Source organism: Poecilia reticulata, linkage group LG5 (genome assembly GCF_000633615.1).
Source record: "Poecilia reticulata strain Guanapo linkage group LG5, Guppy_female_1.0+MT, whole genome shotgun sequence".
Lineage (NCBI taxonomy): Eukaryota > Metazoa > Chordata > Actinopteri > Cyprinodontiformes > Poeciliidae > Poecilia > Poecilia reticulata.
In genome coordinates this window covers 9524428-9547460 of record NC_024335.1, presented here as the reverse complement: position 1 = coordinate 9547460, position 23033 = coordinate 9524428, and the positions used below count along the sequence as shown (strand labels likewise).

The following is a 23033-nucleotide window of genomic DNA, read 5'->3' as shown; positions in this document are numbered from 1 at the left end:
TTGCCAGGACTATTTTGGTTCCTTCAGATTGATGCTGCCACTACCAGAACATATCAGTCCTGACAATAAGCAGGAGACGGGAAGTATTGTAAAGAAATCTGTTTTTATTTAAGCATTTTAAATTCACCCCATTAAATGGTGCAATCAAATACAAGCATGTGCAATACACGACTCATTGTTTCCCTGAACCCTTTTTTTTAGGCGAGTTTTCATTCACATGAAGCAATTTTGTTTATGTATTTACTCAAAAAAAAAAAAAATCAACTGCAAATCCAGTAAACCTCTTAAGAGTATGCAGCTCAATGCTGCCTCTGTGAATAAAAACAGTCATCTGGACCGAACCTCTAAAGTGCTGCACAGCGATCATTCTGAGATCATTTAAAGACGGTTCTGGACCAGCTCAGATTGCACTGATCCAAAATAAATCATTTAGGATTCTAGCAAGAACTTGGTTTGGTTTTAAACAAAAAGCCCGTCTCCAACGTGGCCGTCGTTATCACCGCAGGAGCTGAATATAAAGTCCTCTATGTACCAAACTGTCACATGCAATAAAAAAAAAAAACATTCAAGATCTCCATCGGCACGATGTAATCCATATGGCACAAAAGCGATAAAATATTTTAACAAAACTGCATGAAAAACAATTTCTGGGCTCTGAAATTAACATTCAACAACTGTTGGACACAACGAACATCCTGTCAGGTTTCATCTATCCAACCTGTTGCGCCTGACAGACACAGCTGAGGGTTAACTACGCCTGACACATTGATGAGGGTTAAATAAGCCTGATTGACACTGCTGAGGGTAAACTACACCTGACAGACACTGATGAGGGTTAACTTCAGCCAGATCAGTTATATGGAGGGAGAATGTTGTCTACTGTTGATTGTTTCCGTCGTTTTAGTCCAGCATCGGCTGGAAGACATCCACCTGTCTGAATTTGGACATTCAACACATAAAATATTCATTTTATTTCTCCTAAAGTCACAACTTCATTAATAAATTAATACTCTAAGATTGGACCTTTTGTTGTAAATTATAGAAAACATTTGGGAGGAATTTACTCCTTTCGGTTTTTCTTAATGTGCAAACAAAAACAAAAACTGAGTGGATTTGAAATGGAGAATCTGCAGATCTCTGGACGTTTTTTTTGATCGCTACTTTACTCTGGTTTGCTGAAAGAAAAGTCCCAACAGCATCCAGAGGTCTCGCTGTTCTGAAAACAAAAAGACGCCAAAGATCGACGGCTGCTGGAGATTGTGCAGTTCTGACCCGTTTCCTCGCAGCCACAGACTAAAACCGTTAAAGGGCAGCAGAAGCAGGAAGAGATGAAAGGAACTTGGATTTGTTTTCTCTCTTAGTGATTGTTTTCACATCTCTGGGACGGAGCGAGCACAGTGCGGACGGCCGGTCGCCGCGGCAACGCTTCGGGTCAGAACCGCGGCGTGCTGCGGTCCGCGGTGTCGGCCTTCTTCAGCTTGCCTTTGCTGAAGGCCTGGATGGAGCTGAGCAGTGCGGCCCGACCCGGAGGAGGAGGAGGAGGAGAGGAGGAAGAGTCCGGCGCTGTGGGTGGGGGCGGAGCCAGAGGAGGAGCTGGAGGAGGAGGAGGAGGAGTCGACCCTGGAGCGACAGAGAGGAAGGAGCGTTAGAGAGGAGCTGCTGCTGGTTTCACTGGGAGCTGCTGCTGGTTTCACTGGGAGCTGCTGTCACTAAGAGTCTGGTTCTGGATTCGGGTTACACCAGATGGACCTTTAGAATCTGATGGGACCGGAAACGTTTCCCGACTTTAGCTCCTGATCTTCAACCATTTTCTACAGATCTAACTCATTACCTGGTTCTTCTCTACGTTCCCCTTCTGATATTTTCTGCCGGGCCGCCATTACCCGGACCAACGTTTGTTACCGACATTTGGTGCCTATGCTTGGTACCAGTGTTTGGTGCAAGCAGGTGGTACCAACGCTTAGCACTAGTGCTTGGTGAAAAGGTTTGGTACAAATGTTTGGTGGTGGTGACTGGTACCAATATTTAGGGCCAACAATCGCTGCCAATATTTGGTACCGGCAATTGGTACCAGGGTTCAGCACAAACGTTTGGCGCGAGCGTTTGGTACCAATGTATAGGGCCAAAAATTGGTACCGGCATTTGATACAGACAATTGGTGCCAGCGTTTGGTACCAACATTTGGTACCATTGCTTGTTGCAATGTTTGGGTCACATGTTTGATAATGCCGTTTGGTGCCTGCATTTGGTTCTGGCAATTGTTTCCAACATCTGGTATCAACATTTGTTGCTTGTGATTTGTGCCAGTGTTCGGTACCAGCTTTTGGTGCCCGAGTTTGGGACCAGCGTTTGGCAACCAGATTGTTCTGAGTGGCGCCCAGACAATTTAGCCTGATACTGAGGTTAATGGAGTATTAATTAAAACAGCCACCAGTCACTTTGCTTCATATCAGTGATGCATCCATTTAGGACAGGAAGTAACTATGAAGCTTCGTTTTTATCTCCGTCGTCATTCGAAGGTCTAAAACTAAAGTCTGGACGTTGGATCCCTTCCAAGCCGCAGGGGAACCAAAGCTTTTAAAACGTCAACAACCCTCAGTTCAACACTGAACTGAGGGTAAAAACATCCCTCAGGATTGTAGAGGTAGAAAACCTCATTTAGTTTATGGATGAATAATGAAGAGAAATGGGAACAAGATGCTAAATATCTTATGCATTTTCATTCAGCTACTTGTTTTTCAGAAAACCTACTAGGGCTGTTGCAATAATCAGTGAATCACATAATAAATTAAAACGAGCTCAACAATAAATCATTTGCATGATTTATTGTTGAAAACTGGATGATAACGTCTCCAGTCTGGTGTTTTGGTCTCAACTAGCTTGTTTTTTAAGTCTAATTTTGTTACACAGACTCCATAATTCATTTTATTTTGTTGTTCCTTTTTTATGTATTTATTTTGGATATTTAAAACATCTTCCAGTTCCGGCGCTGAATGTTCACTTGAATTTAAAGTTTATTGATCTTTGCTGATGTGTTCTTGCATTATCATTATATTACTTGATAATGGTCTCAAATCAACAATATCACAATAATTTCTGGGACAGCAAAACGTGTTGTTGTGACAGGCAGGCCTATTATCACTCTCTTCTGTTTTTAGGTTGTGAAATCTAACTTGACGCGACGATATGGAAGAAATCTCCTCAATGTTTGCTAAAATGAAAGCATTTTCTTGATCACTCAAAGTCCAACTGAGGAAGTTTTCCAGGTAGATTTTTTCTGAAAGCAGCTCCCAGAGACCATCAGCATGACTGAACTCGATCCACCATCAGCTCAGTGCAACATTTAAATCCGGATTTCAATGTTGCCTCAGACTGAACCAGAGAATCGGTCTTCAGTCTGGACACTGTCAAGTTTTCTCTAGGAAGTTTGGGCCGCAGGAGCGAACCGGGCTTTAGCTTTAAAGAGCTGCTGCTCTCGCTGTGAGTTTTAGTCGTTTTCGTTCTCACAGCAGGGGAAAAGCCAGCGTCCGAACTCAAAAAAGCAAAACGTGAAGCTAGTAGCAGCGCAGCGGCAGAACGTCCAGCAGGTTTGACATCTCAGTGAAGCTGGCCCTTCACCTTCTTCAGGTCTAACAAAACTGGTGTCAATCAGCTTGACTACATTTGTGCTGCTTTTGCTTTGAAGATATTAATGAAAGTTTAAAGGTCAAAGGGTCAACCAGTCCCCTGGCATTACCGACATGTAACAAAATTGGTGTCAAATGTTTGCAGAAAAAAGATTTCTGTGGCACTTAATTTGAAGGGATGTGAAAAAAGACTGAAATGGACAGTCGTAACATAATTGTTGATGAATGCCTTCATTCGGTAAATAATGACACTTTTAATGCAAATTAAACGCTGATAATTATCGGCTGATCGGCCGATGCTTTCATGTGAAGCCAATCTTCTCTTATATACTTTGGCAAAGGTCTAAAAATCAACCACAGCCCTCTTCTGCCGGCTCGACTGACGCTTTTAATAAACTTTTAATACAAGTTTTAATACAAGTTTTAATGAAACTTTGCATTAAAATGTCGTTATTTACCAATTCACACTTCATGACAACAGCCACAAACATTCATAAAGACTCCTTCATGTTTATGACTGTGGCATGTCAGTGTCTTGCACACCCCTTTCAAATAAAGTGTTACCAATTTTTCATTTGTGTCGCTATCCTTTTAAAGGTATTAATAATAAATGTTTCCAGAGGTCATCAGAGGTCATGTCCCAAACCCCAGCTCACCTACAAATTAAACAAATTTGGTGTCAATCAACTCAGCTATATTTTTATACTGATGATGACCTCTGGAAACGTTTATCTTTAATATGATAGCGGTAAAAACAAAAAATTTAGTTGCATAAACTTTTGACACCATTGCTATTATATTTGAAGAAGGTGGAGGCTCCAACTTCAGCCAGCAGCTTGAGGGGCGGCGCCGGGCCTGGAGAAACTCGTGCTCTGCTGGGTTTCCTGTTCATCTCTCAGAAAGCAGCAGAAACTTTCTCCAGGACGAATCGTCATTAAAAGGATGCCTCAACAAAAAAAAAAAAAAAGATGGGTGCAGCCAGGAACCTCAGAACATCTCCTGAAACACTGTCGAAAGAATGAAACTGAGTTTTTAGATACGACTGACTGTCGCTGCCTTTCACCGAACGTTCAGACTTTCAAGCATCGCTCTAAAAATTACTTTTTAACTTCTAGTTCACATAAAAATACTCTGATCATCAACTGTGGGCACCACTAATGCAAAACTTAGCTGCGCTAACCCTAACGTGCAGATCATAAACATTAGTCCGGCTAACACGCTACAGTAACACGGTATATTAGCGGAAGCTAATGCTAAAGCTCTAATGTCAATTTTAATTATATTTGGCCTTAAAAGACTATGAGCCTCCTCAACAATTTGACATATTTACATCTTCTATACCACCTGTAGGTCCTGTATTTATGTTCTTATCTTGTTCTCTAATGTCCATAATTTATTTTGTTTCAGACAAAGTTATTGGGGGCGAGAAGAAAAGTGAGAAGAGGAAACAGAACTGCTTCATAAACACCTTCAAAATAAGAGCGTGAATCTGAACTACTGACTACGTGAAGAATCAACAATTCTTCAACACAGATGTCAAATTTTATTCAGTTGAAAGTTAAAACAGTAGAGTAAGTTAGCATTTTAAAGTTTAACTGGAAAAATTAATTTAGGGGAAGCTAACTGCGCTAAACACCTCAAATTTATCTAAACACTAGATGAAAAATGAGTGTGCTCACCACTGCTAATTAAAATGCCGCCTAAATGACATCTTTGAGATGAAAATGTTTAAAATGCAGAAATCTGGTTTGAAACAGAAACTAGTGTTTTCTCTCATGTCTGATGATTAAAAGAATCATAAACGTTTCTGTTATTAAGGCTTAAAAACAACTTAAGGTTCAACTACATAGAGGCTCTGCAGACATGATTCACACAGTTGCTCAGTTTTATTCCCTCTGACAGTTTAAAGATGCAGAAAACTGCAACCAAAACATATAAAAAAACATCTGAATAAATATTAGTTTCAGCAGAAAAAAAAAAAAAAAAAAAGAGCGAATGCAAAATAATTCTGAGCTAATAGAGCAAATAAAATTGAAGTTCAACAGGTTTCCTAATGGGAAAGGTCTGAAAAAGTTCCTGTGACTCCACACAGACACCCATGCAGAGACGGATCACAATCTGCAACGGGAACAGGAGGAAGGAAGCTGGATGCCATTGGAGATTGTGAGGTTTTTAAAAGCGTACGCCCTGATGGGAGCAATCGCCGCCGAATTGTTGTGGGCGCTGTTCGAGCGCAGCCATCATTTTCAGCTTCAGGCGCCAACATATTGGATATCTGCCGTTAGATCAGGGCGTACGACGGCTTTAAAAACCGACAGACGTCCATCATCAACAACATTTGGTTTATTTTACTTTACCCAAAGACACGGTCAGAACGGAGCATGCTCTATGATGGAGGAGAGAGAGGGAAAAGATGGCCGTTATCGGGTCATCGGACCAATCAGCATCGAGATTTGACCACCAGGAAGTGGAGGAAGACCTTGGTTCTTTCCAAGCAGCCAGGATTTCTAGAAACATCAGTTATTCTCTGGATCCAGCGGCTGGAAAAAAGTATTCACACCTTCGTCGTGTTACAATAAATCAATCGATCGCGTGATGAGTTAAAACGCTCAATAATTTCAATTTCCATTTGCTTGATTTATCATTCTTCTCTTTTTACCAATAACTGGATGACAAAAGTCTTCAGTGTGGTGTTTTGGAGTCAACTAAAACTTTTTGAAGGACAATTTTGCTTACAGGCACTTCATAATTCATTTTATTTGTTGTTTTGTTTATTTATTTTTGGATATTTAAAATGTCCTCCAGTGTTAAATATTCCTTAGAATTTAAAGTTTATATTTAATAGAAAATGGTGCAGGATTCACTCAGGTTAATCCGAGCCATAAAACTCCATTGCTACTGAAGTATTTGGAAAATGTTGCTGGGTGTGAATACTTTTGCAGGACGCCTCATGTTTGGCTGCTTAGCGAGAATATTCATCTAAAAAACACACAGAGGAGGACACCTGCCTGGAGACGTCTTGGTGGGACAGGAGACAGACAGACAGGTCCAGTTAGACTACATAGTCACACACGCAGGGTTTCAAAACCAAATACACACATGTTGCTACTGATCTGAGCTGCAGCACAGCCTCCACCAGCGGGGGGCGCTACAGCCTGCCCAACCCTTAAAGAGACAGAGAGACAGGTGTACCTGTGGCAGGAGGAGGGGTGGGGGAAGAAGGACAGGTGGGAGGTGAACTGGCTCCTGAACCTGGAGGAGACAGAAAAACACAGCCTGAGATGGGAGAGGAGGGGTCATGACCTCTGGCCTCGAAGGGGGAGGCAGTTCCTCAGGATACATTTAATGTTATTGACATTTCAGTTTCATTTTATATATACACGTATTGCTTTACAAACTCCATGGCACCAATTTAGATCAGTTCATCTGCTGCTCATAATTATTTGATGCTGATGTGTTAAAAGACGAAACAAAACCAAAGTAAAATATCGTAAGATGATCAACATTCCTCATTTTGACACTGATTGTTGTTGTTGTTCTTATATAAAATTTTTATTCTGGTAATAGACTAGTATATTTTTGGCTGCTTCGTTTCAGTAAATGTTGAGGAGAAGGAAGCGGTGTGTGAGGTCGTGACCTACCAGAGTTGTTGTTGTTTCGGACAGAGACGTCCTCTTCGTTCTCACACGTCGACTGTCTGGATTTCTGCAGGGACAAAAACGGCTTCAGAGACGTTTCTGCTCAGAATCGTCAGATAAACGCTGAAACCTGAGCGGCAGGCGCTAAGCAGCTGCTCCGTGTCTGACCTTTCTCGCCAGGATCTTCCTCCTCTTCTTCTCCTCTTCGGAGCCGTAGTGAGACTGAGCTCGGGTCAGCCGCCGGTGCTGATGCAGCTGCAGAAAGACAGAACCACTCAGTCAATCAATCAAGCTACAGCAACAAGGGAGTTCAAAGTGCTTTACATCATAAAAACACAAAAATACAAAGTCACAGAATTAATGCAAAGTCAGCAATTGAAATATTACATTTTGTCATCATTACACCTCAGATTATTGATTATTGTTTCATTTATTACGTTTCAGAAGCAGCTCAACCAGCTGGGATTTTAGTTTAGATTTAAAGGAACTCAGTGTTTCAGCTGTGTTGCAGTTTTCTGGAAGTTTGTTCCAGATTTATGATGCATAAAAGATGAATGCTGCTTCTCCATCTTTGTTTTTGGTTCTGGGGATGCAGAGCAGAACCAGAACCAGAACATGATGGGTCTGGAAGGTTGATACAACAGCAGCAGATCTTTAACGTATTGTGGTGCTAAGACATTCAGTGATTTATAAACTAACAGTATGTTAATGTCCATTCTCTGAGCTGCAGGGAGCCGGTGAAGGACTCCAGAACTGGGTGATGTGATCCGTCTTCCTGGTTTTGCTCAGAACGCCAGCAGCAGCTAGAGGATTGATTTTTGTAGGCAGAGCTGTTGCAGTAATCAATGCGACTTAAGATAAAAACATGGATGAGTTAATCCTGGAAATGTTCTTCAGGTGATAGAAGGCTGATTTTGTAACTGTCTTTATGTGATTCTGACGGTTCAGACCCAGATTTTAGCCTGATCTCTAGATTCCAGCTGTTATAACTGCAGCTGTGCGTTGACGCTAGATCGTTCCTCTTTAGGTCCAAAGATAAAAACTTCAGTTTTGTTTCTGTAATAACTCAGGTTATCCAGAAAACTGCTAACCACGTCTGCAAAGCGAAAGCTGCGCGGCGACCAAACCCAGCAGAACCCACCATCCTCTGCTCTTCATGCAGCCGCTTCTCCAAACTTCCCTTTGCCGACTTCAGCGCCTCCTTCAGGCGGCTGGGAACCTGATGGAGGACAGACCCGGTCAGGTTTCTGATCATTTCTGAGCTACGATGCTTTTAGCTCTCCTCCCACTCTCACCTTTATCTGTAGTTTTTCTGAATGTTTGAGCTTGACGTCACCGAAGAGCCTGAAAGATACAAAACAAAAGTAAATTGATAACTAATTACCCATCTTTTAAAAAGCCTGAGCTGCTGATTCCAGTTTTGGCCAATACCTTTGCCTGAAATGTTCCTAAATATAGCAATAAAGTCCCTGAGTTGGCAACAGTGGAGCGACCATTAACTGTAAACATGCAGAGAAGACCGGGTGGGCCGGCCTGTCAGTCAAACCTCTCACTGCAGTTTTCCTGATTTTTAGACCTTTGCTGAGGTACAAAAGGCTGATGATAAGATCGGCTTCACATTTCAGTATCAGCGGATCACAGATCTTCTAAAATTAAGGAAATTGGTGCTGATAAATCGGTGCGTTCCTAGTAAATATGAATGATTCTGGTGTCCTCCCTCTCCAGTTTCCTCCATGTCTACTGTCTCTTTAAAAGGTGGATATTTATGCAAACATTTAACCTACGGTATAACCTGTTGGTTAACTTTCTCCTGGGCTTCCTGTGATCTACACCAAACAGCACAGTGCCGACTGGCTATCCTTTAACTAGGCCAACTGACTGGTAAGAAGCTTGAAGACTCATGTCATGCTGATTAGTGGACACAGTTTAGTTTGACAATTTCCTGCAGTCAAATTAATATTTTTTTTTATTTTATTTGCCCTTTCCTTTATTTTTATTTGACAGGATTCATTTTAGATTTAATTGTCTTCATTTTCCTGTAAGCCTGAACAACTGAGAATGAAACCAAACATTTCTTGTGCATTTGGACGTCTGCAGCGGATCTGGACTCACGGAGTCTGGATGAGCGCCGGCACCGTCGGCATGCCGCTCTTGCAGGCGTCTGTGGACAAGATGGACTGCAGAACCGACACTGAACACAGACATGGAGTCAGACATGATGTGAAGCTGTTAGGACGTTTGATCCAGGTTAAAGTGACGATACAGACCGACGGCGGCGTGAGGGGCGGACGGGAACTGGTCCACCGGGACGCTGTCCGGCGGCCGGCCGTACGTCATCTCGTACAGTAAATGCCCGAAGCAGAACACGTCGATGCTTTCTGTAGTCTAAAGGTGGAAACAGAAGGTGGTTTTGTGATCTGATCACAGCTTCATGCCGCTAAAATAAGCTTCATAAATCTGCTGCCGTTTGTAGTTTTATTTTTGCTTCCTGTAAATAGACTGTTTTTATTACTCAAATACACATTTCTCATTGTTTTTAATGGTATTTTTAATAACTTCACAATATTTTATGTTGTAATTTAACCTAACAATGCAGCATGTCATCCTAATTCTCTAATTATATTTTTTATTTTTGTGTAAATCTATATCAGTCTTTCTCAAACTGTGGCCTGTTATGTGCAGTGAAGTGAGCTCAAAGTGTGACACGGGCAGTTAGCTGCCCAGAGAACTGTGATTAAAAATAAGAATGATAAGTGGCTAAAAGACCAGGTCACTCAAAAAAAAAAAGACAAAAAGAGTTAAACATACCGGTAGAAAGAAAACAACAGCAGGAATATTTGGAGGAATTCATGTCTGCAGGAATATTTTAAATTTTCTGAGTGAGTTGCAGAACTTTTGTTGTTTTCAGGACACTAGCAGGCTACCGACACGCAGATCTAGGTCTGCCTGGCTGCACTGCTGCGGCTGTGCTGAGTGCAATATGATGGCGAGCTGTGAGCAGCGCTGCGCCCCGCGCTGACTAACTGCTTCTTAACACCAAAAATAAACAGAACGTTTAAACGGCAACAGAAGTGGCCCACGGACGGAGCCTTGAGGGACCCCACAGGTGAGCGTGAAGGTCATTCTCACGTACGTTGATCTTCCTCAGCTGCGTGAAGGCCGGCCTCAGGACAGAGGGAACTCCCAGCATGCCGTTCTCCACATCCACCAGCCGACAAATGCCGTCGTCCACCATGACGTTAGAGGCGTTCAGATGGCCGAAGAACAGGCCGCTGTCGTGGAGCAGCTTCAGGCTCTGAACACAGACAGACAGACACACGGCTGCAGTGGCGGGCCGGCGTTTCGGGTAGGATGCATGCAGGCGTCGTGTTTACCTCCAGGATCTGACGGCCAAACAGCTTGATCTGCTCCAGCTCCAGGCCCTGGCTCTTCTTGGGGTTGCAGTACTTCTTCAGGTGACTCTCCCTGGGTTTCACCTGGACACATCCAGATGGAGAGGAAGACTTATTTCAGGTTCATGTGGAGAGAAAACATCTGGACCACATCCATCTCAAACGCCTGAACCAGCCAGGATCCTATTCTACTCTGGGAGTTTGTCCTGAAAGCCACACAGTTGCTCCACAGGAAGCTCTAAAAGTGTCTGCAGTAGTTCCAGAAATCTGCCATGTTTCATGCCGAGCAGCGGATGATGCGTTAAATTTGACCAGGAAATAACAGAGGAGAGAAAAATAGAAAAATCTAACTTTATTTTCATCTTATAACCTGTTCTTTATTTGGATTTAGCAGTTTGCTTTCATCAATATGGAACTGGAGATCGCTTCCAAAGCAGGAAGTGGACTACAGAGCAGGGAATTCTGGGTAAATGTAACCAAAACAAACATGCTAGAGGGAGAAATGAGAGAAATGAAAAGTACAACTTGAGCAGGTTCAGATTCACACTGAACAGGTTGAGATTGAACTGGTTCAAATTGAACAGGTTCAGATTGAACAGGTTCAATGGGCAGTTTGGCCTCCAGAGTCCAGGCCCGAACCCCCAGAGAGTCTCTGGAGGATCTGGACCTTAAAGGTCCAACTTTCTCCACAGCAACCTGGAGAAACCGTAAATCAACTCTGGGTGGAAATAAATGTTTTGACGCCGCAGAAATGTTTCGAACTGATCCAACAGAGAAAGTGTGTTTGAAAAAGCAGGTAGAGGAGGTCCGGCCAAATGTCAGAGAGGTACCGGTTCTGTTTGAGAGGCGGCGCATGCAGCTGGAGGCCCGTTACCTTGCAGATCTGGTCCCTGAGGGAGCCTCTTTCACTGAAGGGCCGGATGAGCAGAGCCGAAGACTCGCTGGTGCTGGAGAACAGCAGCGGACTCAGATACGCCGTCTGGAAAAGAACCGACCATGATTACCGTCTGGGCTGCTCAGAGTCACGGCCTTACCCAGAACCCGCAGGACCAGAACCAGGAGGATGGAGGTCCAGACTGAAGTCTATACTGTCAGTGATCATATGGGTCATCTGCCGGTTCTGGTTCTGGTCCACTGGGTTCATGGAGATGCTGGTTTCATTTTCCACCAGGACTTGGTACTGACCCACATCAACCGTTAAACGTTTGTGCAGCAAAAAATGTTTTGGTGCCGCCATCATTTTAAAGACGTTAATAAATGTTTCCAGAGGTCATGAAAGGTCAACCAGCCCCCTCTTCATCTTCAAACCAGAGAAAATTTGTGTCAATAAACTCAGCTATGTCTGTGGAAAAAACATTTTTGTTTGTGCCGTTTTTGCTTTGAAGACATTAATGAAAGTTTAAAGGTCAAAGGGTCAACCAACAGAACCCAAATTAAACAAAACGTTTGACGGAATTGGTGTCAAAACTTTGCAAACGTTTGACACATATTTCACTTGAAAAACAAAATTGAACAAACAAAATCAGCACCAACAACAATTTTTGCTGCAGTTGATGGACCCCAATTTTGTTTTTGAAGAAGGTGGGGGGTTGACCTTTCATGACCTCTGGAAACATTTATGAATACCTTTAAACTGAAAAGAAACAATTTGCTGCACAAACATTTGACACCAATTTTGTTAGATTTGAAGAACATGGGGGTTAACCACATTCCAAACAGAAACCGGGTCAGGATGAGTTCTGACCCGGTTCGCTGCTGTGCTTAGTAGCAGCACTCTGATGACTCTGCAGTTTCTGTGCTTACAGACGCAGTAAAAAAAAAGCAAAAGCAGGGAACCGCTTCTCGCAGCGCCGCTCGTTTATCGACTCGTTCTGTCAGGAAACGTCAGAAACAGTCGCAACGCAGCAGTTTTCACCATTTCCACTTCAAATTCCTGATAACAGGAACTGGAGAACTGCAGAGTGAAAACAACTGAACAATGTCAAACCAGACTCAGAGGGCAGGGAGCTTACAGACGGGTTGGAGAGCAGCTTCAGGGCCGACTGCAGGTCTTTGTCTGAGAGGAACTTATCAGGACCCAGATCCACCTGCAGACACAAAAACAGACGGTCAAACAGAAAACCTGCTGTTGTTCCTCTGGTCATTGATTTAAGGGATTAACTTGTCACTTTGTCCGGTTTCAGAAACAACACAGGATAAAGCTGAGCTGCGTTTGCAGGATTCAAGTCAAGAATGGGCAGAAACATCAGACCCAACCAGTCAGGAACCAGGAACGGAGCCGGTTCTGTCTGATTCACCCTGAACTAATCGGTACAGCGACTTTCAGCCGAGACAGAAGGAGGAAATCCTCCAGTTAAAGGAAAAATTAGAGATTTTAAAGTTTCACAGAAGGTTTTACAGCGTTTACGAGGGACAAATAAAAACGGGGATCAGCCTGATTGAATCCTGCTGGTGTTCGAAGCAACGCTCTACTGAGCCACATGCTTCAGGAGTCCTCCTTTGTCGCAGGTCAGAGTTCAACGGGAACACCCGACGAGTCGGGCGTCCTGCTTACCCAGCTCAGCAGGAAGCGCTCTTTGGGCTGCTCCTTATTTTTGATCAGGAAATATTTCTTCCTTATTCTCCATCCTGAAAAATTACAAAACAGATTTTAAAATCTTACAGAATTAATTCAGTGTATTTAGTTAATATTCCACCAACATTTGACCAAAAAAAATCAAATAATTAATTTTAAAACGCAGTTTTCTGAGTTTAAGGGTATTTTGAGCCACATTGGCTAAATCAGGAAGCAAAGGATGACGATGTGGCGCCTGTAACGGCACGAGTTCAGAAGATCGAATCTGTCGCTCTTCTGTAAAATTAACAACTAAAATACAAAGTCGCTCATCTGTTCCTCTGCACTGTTTTTATTTTTCATATATAAAATAGTCTGTTGTCTTTATAAAGCACATAACATTGTTTTAAAACGGCACCTACTCGCACCCGAGTAAGACTTTTCTAATAACTGCACAGTATTTTTATGTTGTTTTTGTCTCCTTACAACAATTATATACTTGTTGTAAAGTATATAATTCTTAATGTTTTTCAATACATTTTTATTTATTTAATTTTTGTGTGCAGCTGTTACAGCCTAATTTCCCCAGTGTGAGAAAACAAAGGATTTATTTTTATTCTCTAAATAGTTTCTGAACTCTAATCGGAGTGCTTGTGTCTCCAGTGCCAGAGTTCATCAATCAAAGTAAGAGTACATTTTTTTACAACGTTTTCCAGTTTCTCTGTACTTTCTCTTATAGATGAAGTGATCATTTTAAATACAGCTGGACGATATGGCTGAAAAACTTGTCACAATCTATGAGTTTAACATCAGTCGATATCAATGATTATTGATTACATTGTTTTATTTAAAATATTTGAAACGCTGTCAAACTGGTGGCGTGACATTTCCTGTTTTATCCACAGTTTTCACTTCACAATGTTTATTTTTAAGCAATTTGAGGAAATAGAGTCCAAATCTGAAACTCCTGATGCATTTACTCAACAGGTTGTTGCTAGGTGACCAAAGAGGGAGTGAGTTGCTAGGTAACCAAAGAGTGAGAGAGTTAGTAGATTCCAGTAGCTTTGCTTAGCTGGACAGCTAAAATGTTTATCAGGAGGACAGAAAACAGGATCCTCTCTGGTTTGTCTTGTATAATAATTTCACTTTTAGCTGGCATAAAACTCGTGACACCAATGTACTTCCTGGCCTCAGAGGTCAGAGAGCAGCAACAGCAGTTAGCGCCATCAGAGCGATGCTTACCCATGTCTTTGAGGGGCTCCAGGACCTCCCACTTTGGGTCTGACCTGAAGAACATGGAGACCTGCTGCAGAGCAATTTCTAAAAGGCAGAAAGAGACAGACTGCATCAGCTCAAGTCTACATTCACTTCAGGATGGGATTAAATATCTGAGCTCCTTAACCACAGAAAACAGCAACCAGAAGTTCTTCATATATAAAAGCTGAGTGCCAACCTGTGTAGTTGGCAGAGTAGTTGTTGGGGTCGAGGAACTTCTTGACAAACAGGGAAGTGCAGATCAAGGGATGCTGGGTAATGGAGTCCAGGTAGGCCTGAAGTCCCCTCTGCCGCTCTGCTATGAACTCTCTGTCCATGTTTCCGATCAGCTTCTTTGGAGGGAGCGGCAGACTGATTCCACACACCTGAAAGCAGGAAGTCATTCAGATCTGGAAACAAACACCCAGAGGTTTTCCTCCTTCCACAAGCTTTTTACTGAGATTTAAAGCTCCAGTATTTAATCTTTATTTAAATTTTTTTTTTAACATATCTGTTAAAACTGTCACCATGTTGTGACAGTTTGCTATGAGACAAATAATCTGTGAAAATATAGATCTCCTCCATCTTCTCCCTGAGCTGATATTCCCATCTGAAGAAATTCAGGTCTTTGATCAAAATCAACCAATCAGAGCCAGGAGGCGGGTCTTAGCGCTGTCAATCAATCTCACAAACACGCTATCGTCAAAGGAAAACCTCCCATCATTGGTGGCTATGCTAACTTAGCCTGAGCTATTTAGCATAGTGATAGTTTCAACAAATATGTAAAAGAATATATATTTTATAGAAGTTACATCCTGCAGCTTTAACAAACACTGATCCCAAGCCAAGCAGGTGCCACTCGGTGCTGGATGAAGACACCAGTTCAAAGTTGGGGCGATAACCCAGAACAGGAAATGAGAAGAAACACTGCCAGCTTCCTGTGATTGTGACCAAAAGACGGGACAAAGGTGGAGAGAAATGCTGCAGTTCTGGTCCAGTTCGAGTGTCTTACAGGACCCGGTTCCCGTTCATCCCCAGGTCTCTGCGTGTCTGGTTTTACTCCAACAAATAAGGGTTAAAAATCAGATAACTTAGATTTTGAAGTCTGTAGAGTCAAAATATCCCTTTAGTATAAAATAAGATGCCTGATGTAAGCAGACCGGGCCAGATACCAGAGTACGACCCGGTTCTACAAGGTTTGGTTGCAAACTGCTACAATCAAACCTTTCCTACATTTACAAGTCAGTAAGAAATATCTCCAGTTTCAAACAAACACCACTTATAAAAAAAAAAGGATAAATAACCAGATTATAAGGCTGAACAACGTGGCTGAAAAACATATCAGTTGATATCAATAATTATTGATCTTTTTTGTTTCAAATGTCTGATATTTTGCCAAACCTGAGTTATTTCAGTTTGGTTAGACATGACCTTCTCTAATTAATCCACAATTTTTATTTCACACCGTTGTTGTTTACTTTTAAGCAGCTAAGAGGCAAGGTGGTAAAACCTGAAACTGCTGCTGCGCCGTTACTCAACAGGCTGTTGCTAGGTAACCAAAAGGCTAGTTGATCCCACCAACGTAGCTTAGCTAGCCAGGAGAGGTTTAGCGGCTAAAGTCTTTCCTCTGCCTACATCTCCCAGAATGCTGTGCGGTTCTGGATCAGAGTTCAGTGAATATATTGAATATTCTATCAGATGTGTCATCTATTGATATTCATCACACATCTATTGCAATATATATTATTGATTTATTGTTCAGCTCCAGATTATAACCCTGCAATAATAATATTTTAGCAGCAGCACTGAATAGGGAGCAGATGTAAGTTTATATTCTTTCTCCTTTTCATTCATAATTTCTTATAGTTGTTATATGAGCTATTTATATTTATTTTTAAGTGAATGAATAAAAAAATGACATGAATGCTTTTCTGGTTGAAATAAAAGCAGTTAGATAAGGTTAGCTTTATTTGTTTACCTTGGAACGTCACAAAAAAGGAAGCAAAATGAAAGGTTATTTTATATACCAATAAATTCACCAAATAAAGCAGTAGGTTTATACTTACCTACCCTTTTCATAGACAGCAGTCTACACAAATGAAAGCTATCTAAACACATCACATATATACATCTACAAACCAGCATAAGATTTTATAATTTTACATTTTAAGGCTCCTAAAAAAACTCACCAAAAAGCACATAATTTGAGATTACTAAATGTATTCCCTAGTTTCACACCATTAAGTGAAGCATCTAGATTTCATTCTAACTTTTTGGTTCTGCACTTTGATTAAAAGCGTAATCTCAGAGCTAATATTTACCGGTTGGTGATTCTGCATATTCCTGAGCCGCAGCACCAATCGGTCAACCTTAAAAAAATATGTCAAAGTTCAGATTTGGACGGATAAAATAGCAGAACTCAGACTCTGTTTCGCAGGATCAAGCAGGGGGTCTGAGTGTCGCAATCCGCCGTCAATCAGCGACGCAGATTAGCCAAGACGAAGCTGTGGGAAAACTCAGACCAACGGACCTGGAAAGTTGCAGCTCAGGTTACTGCACTGCTTTTCTTCTTCTTCCACGCGGCCATTTTACCACAAAACACTTCCTAGTGATTCATCAGGATTCGTTATTAGTCCTTGAAAACACACATTATGTTCAAACCAGGGTTATAATAGTTTATAATAGTTTTGGGTTTGTTATTATAGTTTAGTTTCACTTTTTGTTTGTCTAATTTAGTTAGTTTTAGTCAGATTTTAGAGTGTGTTTGCAAGTTTTTATTAATTAAATATTGTTTAGTGTTAGTTTAGATTTTATTGGTTATAGTAGTAATTTTAGTTTTCCATACTTTGGTTAAGTTTTAGGTGCAGAACTGAAAAAGGTATTTGTATTGTGACTATGTCCACAGGTGACAAATACTCAACAAAATAAACCATTTAGAAAATAACAATTATTAAACTATTATTGAACAACAAACTGACTTGGGTGTTTTTTTTTGCTGTCGCCATTTTGGGGATTATCGCCAAGAGGAGATTAGAGAGCTAGCTTCAGCTAGTTAGCATAGCCTGAACTAGCCTGGGCTAGTTAGCATAGCTGTCATGACATGACAGTTCAATCACTATATGAAAATACTTTTTAATAAAAGTTACATATAGCAGCTTTAACCCAACAAACAGAATTAGAAACCCGTAGCAGTTTATTAATGTTTCACCGCTAATGTAGCGTTTGTTTCTGTTAGCGTGAAACTCACCATCAGGCTGCTGTTCAGGATGTCGAAGTCGCTGTAGCGGCGAATAACCTGCGGAAAACACATTCTGTCAGCTTCAACTGTCTTTTCCCATCCCTTTCTTTTCTTAAAAAGAAATTACAAATGACAGAAAATATTTTTTTGTTTCCATCATAACCTCAGAGACTCAACATGAATGTAAAGGCTGTACATACGAACAAACTGTGAAACAAGATGGCTGCCCTAGCATCACTCTAAACCACAGTGGTTGGAAAAAAATCCATTATTTTCCAAAAATGAACAAGAAATTTGAATAATCAATAAAATCTATTGTTTTAATTACAACACATTAACCTCTGGCTGGTCAAACAAACCTTGAAAAATACATACTTTAATTATTAAAATATTTCCAGACAACCACGGCTATATCTGGTGCGTTTACCTGCCAGCTGTTATCTGAAGACACGCCCCTCTGGACTCTGATGATGTACTCCTGAGAGACAAAGAAGACATCAGGATTTCCTTTATTCAGTTCCAGTTCAACGTGTTAGCATCTTCCACTCGTTTACAGTATTTATAATGAGCTGCTGTGATTGGTTGAACATAAACATTTAACCCTCATGACGAACAGAAAATGTTTGACATGTTTCATCATCCTTTATCATTTCAGAGGCAAAAAACATTTCGTAAAAAGATAATCAAATGAAAAAGCTTTCAGAGAAATCACACCTTATAAATTAAAACATATTTTACTCGTTATAAAAGTTATATGCAGTTGGGAGGAAGCAGAAAAAAGGTAAAATGAAGAAATGCACCAAAACCTAAATTAGGTTATACTTTTCAAACCCATTAATCCTCATAGCTGCGGTTATTACTACTGCAATTTTTTTCCATCCACTCAACTTTCCATGAATATGAAATATTTAAATTTCCTGAGATTAATTTTTGTTTTCATTTTCTTTAAGCCAGAATCATCAAAGTTATGAGAAATAATTCACTCTGTGTTACTAGAGAATATATGAGTTTCACTGTAGGAACCTCATACAGCCTTATGTTTCGACTAGGAGCCTCAGGTCGTCGAATCTGAACTTGTTGACGGTTCCTCGGACCTTTTTTAAGACTCGTGGAGACAGATTTTTTAAAGCTGTRGCGCCTCGACTATGGAATGACTTACCTTGCACCATTCGATCTCTACATTGCATAGACACTTTCAGGAAACAACTTAAGACCCACTTTTTTAAACTTGCTTTTTAGTGTAATTCCGTGTTTTATTGTTTGTATGTTGTTTTTAACTTGTTTTACTTTTTACACTTTGTGCAGCACTTTGTGACCCTGGTCTGTGAAAAGTGCTATAGAAATAAAGCTTACTTACTTACTTACTTGCTAAAAATGAATAAATATTTAACTTTTTAACTATATGAAGGCATCTAATCTCAAAATATTAGTTAAATCAAGAATATGGTTTAGTTGATTTCGTTCATAATGACATTATTCTATATATTTTTTAATGTTAATCAATATTTATTATAAATTCACAACCTTTTAATAGTTTTTCAGGATTTGGTTCAACTTTAAATCTGCTGCTGGCTAGACTGTTTCAGACTATAAAGCAATGATAACTCAACGGTTGAACTGAATTTTCAATTGATTAATTTATTTCAGACTTTCCATCAAGAGAAAAATTGAAACAAAATAAACCTACATTTTCCTAAGTTTAATTGCAACACCCTATTACCAACCATACATACATAATTAAAAGCAAATACACCACTTATTTGGTTACTGTGTGACTGAAAGGGGGGATGAAAAGTTGAACTCATTTAATCATAATTGCTCACAACATAATAATATAATGATTTCTTGTTTCCCTTTACATTAAAAGGACTTCCTATGTAAACAATACATGGGGAACATAGCTGGAAGCAGCTGCTCTGAGGCTCAACCGTCAGGTTTCTGTCGTAATGTTCTGGTCATTAGAATTACAGTAAAAGCGCTAGCATCACTTCCTGTGAAGCTGCAGATTTACTGGAACAGACGAGCAGAACAGCACTGAGGTCGCCGCTGATTGGAAATCAGTTTAATGTTGACTTCTACTGCTGGTTGAAGGACAATTTATCATGTTCACCAACCCAGCAGCTTTTACGTTTGCTACCTCCAGGCTCATCAGTAAAAAGGTTTCACATCAAGTCCAAGTCCATCCCCAGAGTGAAAATCTGTGCCTGAACCTGTTGTCCCCCATCAGAGCCTCGGATAACAGCTTCATCCAGCCAACTTCATTTAAAACACCAGTACAAACCAGTACTAACTGGTTTGATAACAAACCAGCACTAACTGGTTTGATAACAAACCAGCACTCTTATTGAAAAACCTGGTTCAACAGTTGAATGGCTTCCTAACAATGACCAGCTGCTTTTGTCATTCTGCAGTTTTTACACCGCTGGTCATGACTGAAACAACTGGACTGAGCAGGACTCTCCGGTCCAGAACTCAGTTGGTTCCAGTTTGACATGAAGAACAGGGATTTCTTTGTTTGTTTTCTTTGTTTCAATGAGTAAATTCTCACTGATGCAGAGAGTAATCACATACGGGGTACCACAAGGTCTCATCCTAGGAACTTGCTATTTAATATCTGTATTCTCCCACTAGCTCAGATTATAACAGGAAATCAGATTAATTACCATAACTGATGACATACAGCTCTACATTATGATGTGACTCAGAACCATCCAATCACTGAATAGATGCTTAGATCAGATAAACTTTCTCCAGCTGGACAGAAAGAAACAGAAATGAAGTTATTATCTTTGGACTTAAAGAGGAGCGATCTAGAGTCAACGCACAGCTTCAGTTTTTACAGCAGGAAACTAGACAGTTATAAAGTTGGCCTTCTACCACCTGAAGAACATTTCCAAGATTAAAGGACTAATGTTTCAGCAAGATCTAGAGAAACTCACCCACATGTTAACCTTTAGTTGTATTTATTACTGCAGCAGCGTCTTCATATGTCTGACTAAAGAAGTCCTCCAGCTGCAGCTGATCCAGAACGCTGCTGCTGGCGTTCTGACTAAAACCAGCAAGGTGGAGCACATCACCCAGTTCTGAAGTCCCTCCACTGAGAGAAGAGACTTTAAATGCTGTTGGTAGTTTACAAATCACTGAACGGCTCAGCACCACAATACATTAAAGATCTGCCTTATTAACCTTCCAGATCTCTCAGGTCTTCTGGTTCTGCTCTGCATCCCCAGAACCAGAACCATACCTGGAGAAGCAGCATTCAGCTTCTATCCACCACAAACATGGAACAAACTTCTAGAAAACTGCGAAACAGCTGAAACATTGAGTTCCTTTAAATCACAACTAAAAACCCAACTGCTTAGAGCTGCTTCTGAAACATTATAAATTAAACCTTAATCAATATATTTGATGTGTAACTGTGTATTCTATAACTTTGATTTTTTTGTTGTTGTATTTTTATGATGTAAAGCACTTTGAACTGCCTTGTTGCTGAAATGTGCTGTACAAATAAACTTAATTGATTGATTAAACATTGATTAGGAACAACAGAGAAATAATTTACCATTTAGCGCTGGTCCATCTCCACCATATGGACTGGATTTCCACTCCTTTTCTCTCCTAGATAAGCTACTCCCTAAAGAGGGCGCTCTCCTGTGATGTCATTTCCTTTCCCTTATGTGTGTAAGTATGTGCGTGCATGTGCACGTGTGTGTGCGCATGTGAGCATGCAGCAGCTAGGAGAGATGCTGGTGGATTATTTCCAAATTAAACGTGTTTTATTGTGTGTTGCTGAAGTAGTCTGGTGTTTTACTGAACAGAGCTGAACATTCAGCGTCAAGGTAAGCCTTTAATGCTGACAGCATCTGTAGAGAACTGGCGGAAACGGAGCCGACCCAAGGTATATGAGCCCCCACACGGCTATGGGACCCCCAAGAGAACCAAACTAGAATTATGCTTTTATAAAATAACACTGAGTAATACAAAACTAAATGCTACTACACAACATTTTTTTATACATTTTTATAGTCGGTACACAAATAATAGCCTAAACTCTTATTGCTGTTGGCTGATATCTCTGTTGGAGAAATACAAGATATTAAACTTCTCAACTTGTTTACTGTAAATTCAGTGTTTTTCTGTAAATGTTACGTTCCAATGGTTAAAAAAAACTACATACTTAAATATCACCCTGCATCTCAAAATCCAAATTATTATTTTTTGTTTGTTTGCTACAGGGGCCCTCAAATGAAAATATGCATCGGGCCCCAAAAAGACTTTGGTCGGCTCTGGATGGAAACTAAAGACAGGAACAGTCTCTACAGATTTCACTGGTAGAAAGGTCCAGTAACGATGATCATACCGGGGGGAGAGCAGAGGTTCTGATTCTGTTATGGAGGGCTGGCCTGACATCGGCATGCTGAGCCAACTCAGCTGATCCCCGCCAGACTGTCAACAACGCACAGCGCCTTAGGCCTATTATCGGACAGGGGGTGCCGTCCTGCTTCGTTCTCCTTCATCTCCAGAGCAAATCAGCAGATAAGTATCTAGGAAGTTGCCCAGTCAGAGCGTCCGAAAATAGAGTCCAAGAGTACATCTGGTGGTCCTAATGAAGTTCTGATGACTGTAATTACGCTTTAAAGTTGTAACCTGGGTTTTTACAGCTGCGTTTAATCTGGAGGTCAGTTTGAGATCAAATCGCTCGGTTACAGACAGACAGCGGAGTCCGATAGTTGACCCAGCAACCACTCCTCTCTTGAGAAGTTCTTCAGATTTGTAGAAACACAAGCGGGGCCCCAGGTGCGTCTCTGACCGACGCCAAACGCTGCAGGCGGGCCAGTCCAGGTAAGCACTCACCGTGTGGGACTGAAGGTTCTGGCTGGCTTCGATCAACGCCGTCAGCGGCAACGTGTCGTCCAGCAACACCCTGCCGGGGGTCGGGGATTTCTCCAGGAGAGACATCCCGGATGAATAGACAGTGGAAGCGGGAACTAAAGCGTTTGTCTGTCGGTGACACAGAGGCGGAACTCCGCTGAGCGCCGGAGGAGTTCCAACAGCCAGCTATCAGTTAGCGAAACTGTTAGCCACCACAAGTCAATGCTGTGGCACATCGACAGCGCCACCTGTTGGTCTGGAAGAAAAGTATCAACAACAGTCTTCTTTTTACTACTTCTCCTTCAGATTTATTGGCGATTGGCAAAAAACGTTAAGTGAGCATTACGGCCACCTATTATACAACTTGAACTGCTTAAAAAAAATCAAATATAGCCTGATATCCTCTGCTTCCTGAATCTTTTGCAATAAATCAACAATGTCAAATTTCATTTTCATATT

General features: G+C 41.1%; 1 protein-coding gene across 5 annotated transcripts; it reads right to left on the bottom strand.

The window, feature by feature from the left end:
* Positions 1-84: 84 nt before the first annotated feature.
* On the bottom strand, positions 85-22816 carry pxk (PX domain containing serine/threonine kinase). 5 transcript variants are annotated; one of them, XM_008408850.2, is made up of 19 exons: positions 22557-22816; positions 18130-18180; positions 17712-17759; positions 14664-14850; positions 14453-14530; positions 13211-13284; positions 12669-12743; positions 11531-11635; positions 10639-10740; positions 10398-10559; positions 9532-9649; positions 9377-9455; positions 8560-8608; positions 8406-8483; positions 7433-7519; positions 7268-7331; positions 6819-6878; positions 5984-6012; positions 1540-1620 (listed from the first exon to the last, which is right to left on the bottom strand). In XM_008408850.2, the coding sequence occupies exons 1-18, from the start codon at positions 22659-22661 to the stop codon at positions 5996-5998; spliced, it is 1539 nt and encodes a 512-aa protein (XP_008407072.1). In that variant the 5' UTR covers positions 22662-22816; the 3' UTR covers positions 1540-1620; positions 5984-5995. The 5 variants fall into 5 exon arrangements, 4 of the variants coding, with proteins under 4 accessions (XP_008407071.1, XP_017160473.1, XP_017160474.1 ...); XR_001776640.1 differs by having other exon boundaries at positions 1550-1620; positions 5984-6644; XM_008408849.2 differs by lacking the exon at positions 5984-6012 and having other exon boundaries at positions 85-1620.
* Positions 22817-23033: the final 217 nt, after the last annotated feature.